We start from the raw sequence: 12,690 nt of genomic DNA, 5'->3' as shown, positions 1-12,690 counted from the left end.
TTATCCAACAAAATAATTAATTAACTACTTGATTCATTGTTTTATTTGATTCAAGTTTTGTTAGTTTCAATTAATAATTTGGCAAAGTTTCAACTTGATCCTAGAATGGGAAGTGGGAGAAAACTTGTGTAAAACTTTTAGCCCGACAGACAGAGCGAGTTGATAAAAGCTTTGTAAAATTAGGTATCTGTTGGCTAGCTATATCGATGCTTTAGTCGCAACAATATATGTATTAACTAAAGGTTATTTAATAGCAATGCAAGGCTGCTGAATGTTTACTCTGGGTATAAATGAAATCAGTCACCAAAAGTGCAATCTAGCTGAACATGGATATTAAAAAGTAAGCTTTCTCTGAACCTTAATTGACCACCACAGAAATAAAATATTCTCTGTAACATGGTGTATTCAAAAAGAAATAAGTGTAAACAGGTAGTTTATTTACACGGGTCGAGCATTTATAATTTTTAAAAAATTGACATTTAAACCAACTAAAATCAGTTAATGTGACTAGATTATTGTTAGCAAAAATATACAATTATCAAACACAAATTGCATTGATAAATACTTTATTCAACAAATCAATTTAAAAAACACTTCATCTTTATCAAACAATATAGTCTCAAAATACCAATGTTTCAACAATAAATATTTTTTACATGTTTTAAAAAAAATGAGTTCTAATTCTACCTAACACTAAAAATACACATGGCATTTAGACTTAAAGCTCACCCAGACAAATCATGCCACTCATAGCTCTCTTTCTATTAATTATTTTTCCAATAATATTCATTAAAATTTTAAAGTATTAATACTTTTCAAAAATGTATGTATCTATGGAGAGAACAAGACCAGCTGTAAATACACTTCGAAGGAGTGCTTCTTTAGATGCAAGGTAATTGTCAAGCACAAGTTTAGGATGTAAAGAATTATTTATAATTTCTGCAGGTTGATCTAATGCCACACTTTGAAAAGATGCACTTTCATGTCTTGGAATAATAGGAAAATTTTCCATACAAGATTTTGGTGCAGACTTCATCCCACAGCAGCAGTGTGTATAATCTGAGGAAAGTGGTGAAAGACTGGTTTCTGGAAGCTTCCAACAATGATAGGACACAGGATCCACTAGGAGCTGCACTGGATCTTTGTGAATGGCATAGACCCAGTTGTGAAGACTGGCTAAAAAAACTGACAATGCAGACAAAACTTGACCATTTGAGCAACTGACCTCTTTGGAAATTTCCTTCATTTTAGTTGTTATCTTCAAAGAACAAAAAATGTTCAACATATATTAAAACTCACCAGTTGAATGTATGTAAGCAAAGGAAGTTAACAAAAGCTGATAAGGTTTTAGATCATTCAGAAATAATTTCAAGGGATGAAAAGTGGTATATTTTTTTTTTTTTCCTTTTGGTTTCTAAGTGTATCTTTCCTATCAAGCTTATTTGGTTTAATAAAATTAAAATTTAGTTTGACTACCAAGTTTTAATTTGAAAAAAAAAGAAAAGTTGTTTTTTATTATCAAATGCCTTACATTTTCTATCATTGGGTTTAAAACAACTTATTTCCAGCAAAAGATTAAAATACTATTAAATCATTGACTTGATATAGACTCAATAATGAAATACTTAAACATTCATTGAATTCTTTTACTAGCTCTTTATAACACGAGTATAATATAATGATTAATATGACTTTCCAGCTTGTTTAGCTGATTTTAGTTAAACAAAAAGTCAATGTTATAAGCAACAATAAGTTGATTCCTATGTTACTTTCCCTTAATATTTAAAAAAAAAATCAAGGAAAATGCAAGGGTAAAAATGAACTAACCAGGTTTTTATTATTTACAGATTAAAATAATAAAATCTAGAGTTTCACAATGTGATTCTATAACTGTGAACAAGTTAATGAGGTTTGAAATTATAATTTCAACCTTAAAAAAATGTGAGCTTACTTTGCTTTTCAACTGATAAGCACAGTGACTCTGCCAACATCCTCCACCTGGCAACAGTTTCTGTACTTTAACCAAAGAATGAAGACCAGTTAGAACTGTTCTAACAGAGGCCTGAAACATATAAAATCATTGAATTAGTTAGAAAAATCAAATAGCATCACTACAGTAAGGTTCACCTTTCTGCCTTTACTTCGGCATTTGTTGATGAAGACGGAGGACAGTGTTGCAAAAATTTACAAGCGTGTCAAGAGGCTACGTAGATGATTTTAGTTCCACCCCATCTCCAGTCCAAACAGATGTCTAGTTACACACCAAAGTTGGGTTGACCTAGGAAATGTCTTTATATCCTGATAGAAATTGATCAGTTATGTTTAATGGGTCACTTTTCAAAAACTATTTTTGTTCTCACTAATATCAGACTGAGATGTTAATGTCTCCTTAAAGCCTGGTGCATACTGATCATATGTGGTCCAAAAGCATGATATAAAATATTCCATTATTTGAAATTAATGTGCAAGAAAATAAACTCAATTGGCTATGAATGAAGCCATGTTGCCCAATTTGAATACAAAATATGTCAGGCTAACTATTAATAAATGGTTGAGAAAAACCTCTGATTAAAATATGTTGTACAATCATTAGCAAGTACGAAATGAACAAAGTAATACCTTCAATTCAGACAATCTCTCTTCCCATTGTTCACAGATAACTAGAGTGACAACTGATGATTGGGTTCTAGTTAAAAGTAAGAAACTCTTCTCTGCCAGAATCAAGTGCTCCACTGTTGTCACCTTACCTATTTTATCACGAATGCCTGATATTTGGATGAATGAAGCAATGGGTTCTGCACCTAAGACAAAAAAAAATGTTGTTCAATAGATCAAGAATAATATTAGTTTTTTTTTTTTTAAATATGTTTCATTATGAAAGCCAGACAGATGAAAATAATGGGCTAACTGAATTAACTCTTAAAACATGGGTTTCAGTAAGAGATGGCAGGGGATACCATTTATATAACTGATAACATAAAGATGATTAGACATTATTACTTTAAATTAAACATTTTTGAATAGAGTATCTTTAAAATTTTATTAAGGTAATGATCATTTACTTTATCAACAGAAATGATATTATGTTCAATGGTAGAACAAAATCTGATAAATAATTAAAAATTAAACAGTAATTGTTTTGTTACAAATAAATATAAAAATAAAACTTGAGATTTCTGAAAAACAAACTTTCTAGAACTAAAGAAAAGAAAAACACTTATAGCTTATTATTTAACAAGGTTAATATTTTTACCTGTGAGATCTTGCAGGTAAGGGATTATCTGTAATCCAGTACGTTCTACATACAAGATTCCTTTTGAACTGAATAGAGTTTTCAATTCTGGGTGAATCACTTTCTGACACAGCACTAGGCCGACATTCAGCCTTTCAAGTTCTTCTGAAAAAGCCATCATTCTACCCATGATCATGTTCTGTAGATCATCACAATTTTTTTGTGTCACTTCATAGACTGCATCAATTATCTCCTCCAAATCCCCTGACAGTGAACATGTAACTAAGGCCACTTTGATGCAAACATTCATTAAGGTTTTATCCCCAGCAACACCAAAATCTTTAGCAGTTTTCACAGACAATTGTACTATTCCTTTCAGGGAAGACAGCTCAGAATACTCTATAATAAGTCCATGGTGCAAGCAGCTCTCTTTAATGTGCCTTTTTTCTAGACCAAGAACAAAGACACCATTAGATATAGGACCTTGTGCAACCACATGTGACAAAGGAATAGATTCCACAAAGGCTGTGACTATGAGCTGAGATATGTTTTCACACTCATGGTCATTCAGTGTTGCAAAAGATTTGGACCTGACAACACTTCTGACATATGCTATCAAAACATCAAGTTTTGTAAAGTCTGCTTTTATCCATAGATCACTGTCAGGTAGTGTCATATAGGTGTCTAATGTTTGGACAAACACTTCATAAAGGGAACTAAGTGTTGCCACATCAATGTCTAGCTGCAATGAAGCTTTGATGAGATATAAACTAGAACAGGCCATGAAAAGGCCACAGTCACCATATTGGTTCAGGTGAGATTGTACAGAGCTTGCCACTAGCTTCAGCTCTGGACGAGACAGGGACATCACTGGAATCAGCCTTGAACTTGTTGATGTCAAAGTCACATGACCGCCACAGCCATTGCGCAGCATATGAAATGCCCCTAATGGTCCAGCACAGGCTTTCAGCAGATTATAAAACTTAAGTACTGTCTGTTGTGAGGTTTTATATGTTGAAACTTGTGATGTCTCCATTCTCTCCATACACACTACATGCTAATCAAATGTGATGCCATAGTTCTCAATATACACAACACACATAAATAATCTGAATGTAAAAAAAAAAAAATTAAACAATTAACAAATGGTACAAATAAACAAGGACTTTTTTTTTTATAGTTAATATTGTTATACAGTTAACATTTAACTAAAGGAAATAGAACAATCTCTTAATATTAGAATAAAGCATTTTGAAAAATAATCCCACCCCAACCCCACCGTGATAAAAAAAATGACTTCTCTGACATTCATAAATCTTGTTGACAAGGAAAAAAAACTTCTCCAATACTGACATTTGAATACTTATGATGAAAATATAATACATCTAATTTATTTAGATGCCAATATTTAAGACTTATTCAATGTGCAACTCAGTCCAAATGGTTAAAACACATTCAATGTAAACATTTAATTACTTATTCAAATTTAGCGTTTGCTTCATTTAAATTCTAGATTACGAACAAAGACAATATTTGAAATAACTCTTCAAAACATACAACACTATTGAAGTAGCAAACTAAACTGAATTAAAACAACTTTGAATAGAAGCAAAGACCAACAAAATCTAACCAAACGTGGTTATGGGTACATTGCATCATAAAGGCCATGTTGTTGCAAAAGGGAATTTTATCAAAGTGATATGAAATGTTCATTTAAAAACAATATAACCTATTTAAAATAAAGTATAAATTTAAGTAAAGACAAAGTGAAGTAATGCAATATTATATATAAACAATAATACCTTTAAAAAAAACAACTAATAATCCTTGTTAGATTTCTCAATTTTCCATTTCGTTCGATCACTTGCAGTGGGAGTGGTACTCTCTGGCATGTAAGCACTCACAACAGCTGCCCCAGTCACCATGATAATTAAAGACAGTAATTTATTTTGATAAGTCCATTTAGATATACTCTGCAATGCTACTTTCCATGACCTATTCAGAAGCAGGAAAAAAAAAAAAGATGTATATCTAAGCAAAATGCTTTTTAACTTTGAAATGTTAAATTAAATGTCAAAAAATTTGAAATTCAGATATAAAAGTGAAAACAGGAAGGTTTGAATTGATGTCACTTGTTTAGTTTCAAAATGGGCAGATTCTCATAAAATTATTCATGTTAGCATCTATTTAAATGTTCTATCAATTAATAGCAGTGCCTGATTTAATGGAAGATAGAAGTACTTTAAGCCTAATCAAAATAAAAACTCAGTGGCTTAATGTGCATGGGGAGTAAATTTTCCTACCATGACTTATCAAGCGATTATATTTATTCCTTCAAAAAAATAAGCCCTAGTGGGCATCGAATCCAAAGATAAAATTTTGAAGCAGCACTTAATTACAATCTGGCAACATCTGCAATACAGAAACTTCATCAAGTGCTAGACTGTTTTGTTATTGTATATTCCTTGCATTCATCAGCTAAATATAAAGGGGAGAGGGAGATGTGGAAAAACATTAAGCAATACTTTAAAACAATTTCCTACATGGGCTATCAGCCACCTATTTATAAGCTTCGACACAAAATGTCCACACTTCTCGATAAACTTCCTTTATTTCTTTTCCTTTTAACCCCTAGGTGACTGTCACTTTTCTATTGCATTCTTACATTAAACAATGTCCAAAATAAACCACATTAAACCCATTCATTTTTACACTTTGATCACACATTTAGTTCTGGCAACTGTAAAAAAAAAATGTCTGTAAAACTGACATTTCTTTAAAAGCCTAGAATTCAACACAGAATAGCTGACTTTTTTTAAAGGTCAAACTATGTACAAAAATAAATTAATTAAAAAAACAACAAAGTGTTTTACTTACAGTTTTGGAATTTTATTCATTTTCACAATATGTATGCACTGTTGTCTACTTCTTAGGAGAGTCGTCCTCTTTGGACACAATTGCTGGTTTTGGAATATGAATGACACCTACTCTGATATTGTCTTTCTGCAAATCTTTAGGCACAAATTTCTGGTTATATTGAATCTTATACCACCCCCAGTGTACTGCAACTAAGATTGTTCCACAAGTAATTAGTACTGCATTACGACGAAAAAATTTTACAGCTGCATCCATTATAATATCTTCTCAAACACAGCTTGCCTAAAGGTGAGAAATATAAAGTGAAATTCAAGATGTCAGAATATTCTATTATTTTTTTGTTCTAACTGATGTATATACCCTTGTTAGAATACAACTGAACAAAAATGGTCATTAATGCTATTGTTAATTTCTTCCTGTTTCTTCTTACAAAAATACTAGATTTAACTAGATCTATATTCATATTTTCATATTATTAATATACTGTTTAAAGTAACTAATAACTAAATTTACTAGTTATGTATAGCAATAGTCTAGATCTAGAAATTATGGATTCTATTTTTATACTGTTATATTCTATACAGAACTAGAATCTAGTAAATGCTAGTAATTGTAATGCTTAGTCTAAACTCTAGTCTAATAAGTCTTACTTAAGACTAAGCCCATAAATGTACTAGTTATTAATTATCATCTTATTATTATATGTGTATAGCAATAGTCTAGATATCAGGTCTAAAAATTATGGATTCTATTTTAATACTCCTAGTAACTAACTAACTAACTGTAATGCTTAGTCTTACATAAACTATATAAGTCTTTAAGTCTTAGGACTAAGACCATGTAAGAGTAGACATTATTTAGACTCTAGACTAATGATAATATAGATATCTATTATCTGTACTGTATAGTAGTGTAGTATAGTATAATATAATCTATTCTAACTCTATAAACTCTATTATATTAGACAGATAATTAGACACTATACAGTATACTTAGACTCTACTAGTAACTAGTTAGATAACAGTTACATCTATAAATGACAATATTATAAATCTAGTAACTATACACTATAGTAATACTATAGTGACTATACTAGTCACTATACTATTCTAACTATTTTAACTAGATATAGAATCTATATATTATAGATCTATATGATAATATAGAATCTAGATCTACAATGTCTACATACTATCAAACATCTATCATGATACATTTTTATATTTATATGTGTACTCAGTCTCAGTAAGTAGAGTCTATTATATACTGACTATATTCTGTATATTTTTTTCTAGAATAATAGAGATACTAGATACTACATGAGTACAGTAGATCTATACTTAATACTAAGACTACTAAGATAGTCTACTACTCTAGACACTTGTACTTTTACTAGTAGTAGTACACTCAGAGTGAGAGTACACTGTACTACTACTAAGACCTAAGAGTCTAAATGTACTGTCTTCCTTCTTAGTACTCTTACTGAGTCTTAGTCTTACTATTAACTAGACTAATTATCTAATTCTAATACTCTTATAGATCTACTGTGAGTCTTACTCTTTACTTAGTTTTAGATCTACAATCTAGTCCTTACTAACTCTTACTCTTAGTGATTTGATTAGGAATGATTAGTGTCTATGTCGACTATTGTACTGACTACCATAATCATTACATTATTACAGCTAGATCACTTCTCTAGATAGATGTAAATGTATATCTAGATCTAGATTATATACTAGAGTGTACGTTACATAGACTATTACAAGTACAAGACTCTAGTACCTTCTTATGAAAGCAATTCCAGAGGACATTTGACAATGATTACATCTGATCTAGATCTATCTAGAATCCTAGATTTGTAGAGTATAGCGTTCTAGACTCTTGAGGTTAAAGAGCTCTTTAACTTTTTTTTTTTTTAATACATAAAATCTAGAACTAGATATAAGTGTATCTAGATCTAGATTCAAGATCTAAAATCAAGAACCTAGATATCTATACGATAATCAGATGATAGATCTATACCGTTAATAATTGTTTGGGCTGAATAAAAGTTTTCACTTTCAGTGGAATCAAACTTATAAAGCAAATAGATCGGAACGTCTATCTGCGTCATACGATCTTTTCCCTTTGGCAACTTCTTGTGTGACTAAATCCTTGATACATATTTTTATAGGTCATAGGTTTGGCATATGTAATCACTAAGCGACGTTGCATTTTCACCCATCTTTCTGCAACTGTTGTGTATGGCATCTGCAATCATAGACCCTTCCTTTATGCTCGCTCTCCATGTGGATCTATTTTTCCCCAGCAGCTAGTGTCGATTTTGAAGAGCTTCATGTCGCGTTTGCATACATCCGTATACCGTAAAAGTGGGCGATCAGCGGCTCTCCTGCCTTCTGACTTGCGGAAGTCGACCTACTAGATCGGAACGTCGATCGGAAGATTAGGCCTATATGTAGGCCTAAATCAGTGGCGTAACTAAGGGGGGGGGGGATGGGGGGGGGGAGAATTTTAAAATCCCCCCGGGCCCCCACCTAGGGGGGGCCCCCAAATGGGTGTCCAAAATTTATTTGTAAATACATAAATTAATATATTTGATTGACAAATAGTGTCAACGGGTGTCTTTTTTTAATCAACATTTATGGATTAAATTTATCACAAAGACTAAACCTAAATATTTTAAAAATATTTTTGCCGCACAGATCAGTTTTTGTATGGTGAAAGTGTTGCCCGTTTTAAACTTTATTGCCACGAATAAAACTGCATGATATACAGCGAATTCCAGGTATCTTGTTACCTTTACTAATAATAGATCTAAATGGCGAGTATTATATGGCTACACTAATTAACCTTGAAGCAAAATTTACAGAATCGAGTATAACTAAAAGTTATTCTTAACAATGCTAAAATTGTCCATTATTCGGGTTTGGCGTCTATAATTTCAGAATTAAACTTCACACTCGAGTTATTACCCCTTTATTCATCTTTCCTCAATCCAATGGAAACTCTCTCTTTTTATTTACATCTAATGATCTAATCCTTTTGCTTTCGCACAAAACATAAACAAAAAATAATGACGTAATATCATATAATATTAATACATCGTCCTATTGAAGTTATTATCACACCCTTCCTTTTAAAGTTCTTAAGAGTGATATCTACTAGCAGGGCCGACCCTAGCATTTGCGGGGCCCTATGCGAAACGGATCGCGCGGGGCCTAGTCTGGGTAGGGATAAGCATAATGTCAAAATTATTATTTTTTGAATTAGAAAATAGGCCTACTTTCGTCTTTGTAATAAATTTTTATCAAATGAAAGCTCGCACCCTCGCAATGCCACTTTTTATTTATTGGCACCCCAAAACGTCAATTTCGTCTATTCTTCAGGAGATTTGAATAAATTCAAAAAAAAGTTCAGGACTTTATCGTATATTTTGCATTTTCATGAGATTTCCTGGAGGCCCTGAAAAATCAGGAGGTCGCGAAAACCCTGTTATTTTATATTCGTTATAATTGTTTAATTTAATAATGTACACTTGGAATTAGAGCGGGGCCTATGAAAGCGCGGCGCCCACTGCGACCGGCACTGTCTACTAGGAACTTTAACAATTCGTCCACTTCTGGTTGTCTTGACTGAACAAGTTCTCTAGACGTTGGTCTATAACCGTCTGTTTCGTTTGTAGCAACAGTTTGCAGTTCATTGTCTTCATCGGTATCATAGTACCCAGAGATGTCTTCATCGAAACTCTTATTTAAAAAGCGTTGATTTCTTCTGTATGTTATTCCATTGTTTGTCTTTATGATGTAAGATCTGGGTGCTGAATTTTTTTTTATGACAACTGCTTTCTGCCATGTTTGACCTAGACGAACTCTCCGACAGAATAATCTTTAGGTAGTCTTGCTTTAGCATCGTATTTCACTTAGCTTTTCATCTGTCGTTCGTTGAGTAATGTCTCTGCATTTTCAGCTACCAATGGTTTCAATAGTTTGTGATCAGTTGGAATAATTCCCTGAGTCTTCTACTCGTCAGCAGTTGTGATGGTGAATACGGCAGTCCACTTATCGGAGTATTTCTATACTCGAGCATAACGAGATATGGATCTTTCCCACTTTTGTATACTCTGAATCCTTTTGCTTTCGCACAAAACATAAACAACCAACAATGACGTAATGCCATATAATATTAGCACAGAATCTTCTTCATGCAGTGGAAAATTACGAATTTTTTGCCTATCTTGAATTCTGGTCAAAGCTCCTGTGCCCAATTAATATAGTTCGGAAGAAACTACAAAAGTCTGGACTGCATATACTGGAATCTGCTAAAGAAATTAGTACCCTTTCATGCTTTCTGCAAAATGATGAGAAACTGACAAAAACCCAATCCATCGAAAAATCAAAAGAAGGTAGTGAATACTATGGATTCCCTGTAATCAAAACAACCATATGAAAGAAAAGACTTGATGGGAAGTTGAGTTCTAATGTAGGACTGTCAATACAACTGCAATTAAAACGTTTTGCAACAGAAGTGCTGGACAGATTTCATATGGAGATGAAGGGCAGATTCCAAAGGCTGGAAAGAAAATGGATACCTTTGGGTTTCTTCTTGAACCAAGACACCTGTTAGAAGACACGCTTGTGACAAACTGTGCTACTTTTCCTGTTTGTTTGATGAAATAAATGGAAAATCGTTTTTTCAATGATGTCATTGATGCACGAGCACTTTTCATCAACAAACAGTAATACAATCACCAATAGACATATTGAGGAAACAGGCTTCATATGGGAATTACGTGTGCTCAGACTTTGCAACCTCCTCCGAATACCGCTAACTCAGGCCACTTCCATTACGTCATGTGAGAGATCATTCTCAAAGCTCAAGCTCATCAAAAAGTATCTCAGGAGCACAATGACGCAAGAAAGGCTTATCATGGCTTTAATGTCAGTGAAGTCACAAATACTAGAAAGTATCGATGTAGTTAATGTTATAGATGTCTTTGCTGCACAGAATGCACGACGTGAAGCGATATCAATTTAGATTTGTCGCTTGTGCATTATTTAACTAATAAACAACGGTATTATTCATTAAAAGAGTCTTGATGATTACTTTTTGTTAAGTTTACTGATATACTGAACCAATTTGATTTGATGCTTATATATTTTTGCGTACATTATCTCATGTCATATGTCGAATGTCAAAATGCAAGGGGCCCCCAAAGAGGTCAATCCCCCCGGGCCCCCAAATCCCTAGTTACGCCCCTTGCCTAAATCTAAATTTAGTAGATTTAAGTAGATAACTAGATCTAAATTGTGTTATATCTAGTTATCTTGGACCATATATAAGATTAGATCAATATAGATTTATACGGGGAAAGCGGCTTATCTAGCTTTCTTTGATAATAAGTTAAAGAAATGAAGATTACGTGTTACATCCGGTCCTATATAGCCTTCTATAGCCTAAACCTCCTGCCGGACGGCACATCAACTGCGTGGAGTGAGGGTAATTGCTGTGGGGGTGACAACGTTGCGACCATAGCCGTGACCTCTATAGGATATCGAAGGTGTCGCCATAGCTCACTTGTAATAAATGAACCATACCGGTAGTCGTTCCGTGACTGAAGGAAGACAAAACTCTTCTCGAATGCCACTACAGAACTTGTGCATGCTCTTGCCTTGTTGATGGCTCCTAGAGCTTTCGGGCCGTTTTGAACGCTGGAATTTTTGTACATTACCATAAATAGGCCTCTATGCGGTTCGTCTATCGAGTCAGATCGAGACCAATCGTCATAAAAGGCCTGAACACTTATCTGCAACGTCACAACATGTGGGCAGTGGAGACCAATAACTCGTTGACTTGGTCAGATGGTAGCTTGCGAAAGTCAAGGCTCAAAAAGCAGTGGGCCCCGCACTTTCATAGGCCCCGCGCTAAATGAAACCATGATAATTTATAGGCTATATAATTACAGGGTTTCCGCGGCTTCCTGATTTTCCAGGGCCTTTTGTAAATCTCCTGCAATTGCAAAATAAATGAAAAAGTCCTGGAAATCTGAAAACTCATAAAAATCTCTTGAAAAAAAAGACAAAATTTTCATTTTGGGGTGCTAATCCTACGCGCCATTTAAAAAAAAACGGCATTGCCAGCTTTCATTTAATAAAAATTTATTGCAAAGACTAATGTATTTTCTAATACAAAATCTTAATTTTGACATTATGCTTATCCCTACCCAGACTGGGCCCCGCGCTATCCGTTTCGCATAGGGCGCTGCAATTGTTAGGACCGGCCCTATCGAAAAGGATCACTTTCGTCATCTGGTGCTGTGTGAGGCGCAATAGAACATAAATTGTATGAGTTAATTAAAGGCCTGAACACTGACCTGCAACGTCGCAACCTGTGGGCAGTGCAGTGGAGACCAATAGCTCGTTGATTTGTTCAGATGGTAGCTTACGAAAGGATATCACTTTCGTCATCTGGTGCAGTGTGAGGCACCGCTGGTCTGTGTGGGCGCATTAGGACTTACATTTCATGAGTTAATGTATTTGCGACTTTTGTGAGCACTGCAAATAAACGGAAATCCTTGTCTGCGT

At 33.7% G+C, this 12,690-nt stretch overlaps 1 protein-coding gene across 3 annotated transcripts; it reads right to left on the bottom strand.

The window, feature by feature from the left end:
• Positions 1-549: 549 nt before the first annotated feature.
• LOC106065040 (molecular chaperone MKKS-like) lies at positions 550-12,614 on the bottom strand. Of its 3 annotated transcripts, none has more exons than XM_056023228.1 (7): positions 12,480-12,614; positions 6,110-6,391; positions 5,035-5,227; positions 3,254-4,341; positions 2,620-2,801; positions 1,952-2,062; positions 550-1,258 (listed from the first exon to the last, which is right to left on the bottom strand). In XM_056023228.1, the coding sequence occupies exons 4-7, from the start codon at positions 4,275-4,277 to the stop codon at positions 806-808; spliced, it is 1,770 nt and encodes a 589-aa protein (XP_055879203.1). In that variant the 5' UTR covers positions 4,278-4,341; positions 5,035-5,227; positions 6,110-6,391; positions 12,480-12,614; the 3' UTR covers positions 550-805. The 3 variants fall into 3 exon arrangements, with proteins under 3 accessions (XP_055879203.1, XP_055879202.1, XP_055879201.1); XM_056023227.1 differs by lacking the exon at positions 12,480-12,614 and adding an exon at positions 8,132-8,265; XM_056023226.1 differs by lacking the exon at positions 12,480-12,614 and adding an exon at positions 7,892-8,045.
• Positions 12,615-12,690: the final 76 nt, after the last annotated feature.

Source organism: Biomphalaria glabrata, chromosome 3 (genome assembly GCF_947242115.1).
Source record: "Biomphalaria glabrata chromosome 3, xgBioGlab47.1, whole genome shotgun sequence".
Taxonomy (NCBI): domain Eukaryota; kingdom Metazoa; phylum Mollusca; class Gastropoda; family Planorbidae; genus Biomphalaria; species Biomphalaria glabrata.
The sequence above is the reverse complement of the archived record's forward strand: the minus strand, read 5'-3'. Positions and strand labels throughout refer to the sequence as shown.

Coding starts and splice junctions, on each gene's coding strand:
- LOC106065040 (XM_056023228.1), bottom strand. CDS start 4,277: ATGGAGAGAATGGAGACATCACAAGTTTCAACATATAAAACCTCACAA. Junction 2,802..3,253: donor TTACCTGCAAGATCTCACAG/GTAAAAATATTA, acceptor TTTTTGTCTTAG/GTGCAGAACCCATTGCTTCA. Junction 1,259..1,951: donor CTTATCAGTTGAAAAGCAAA/GTAAGCTCACAT, acceptor TGTTCTTTGAAG/ATAACAACTAAAATGAAGGA.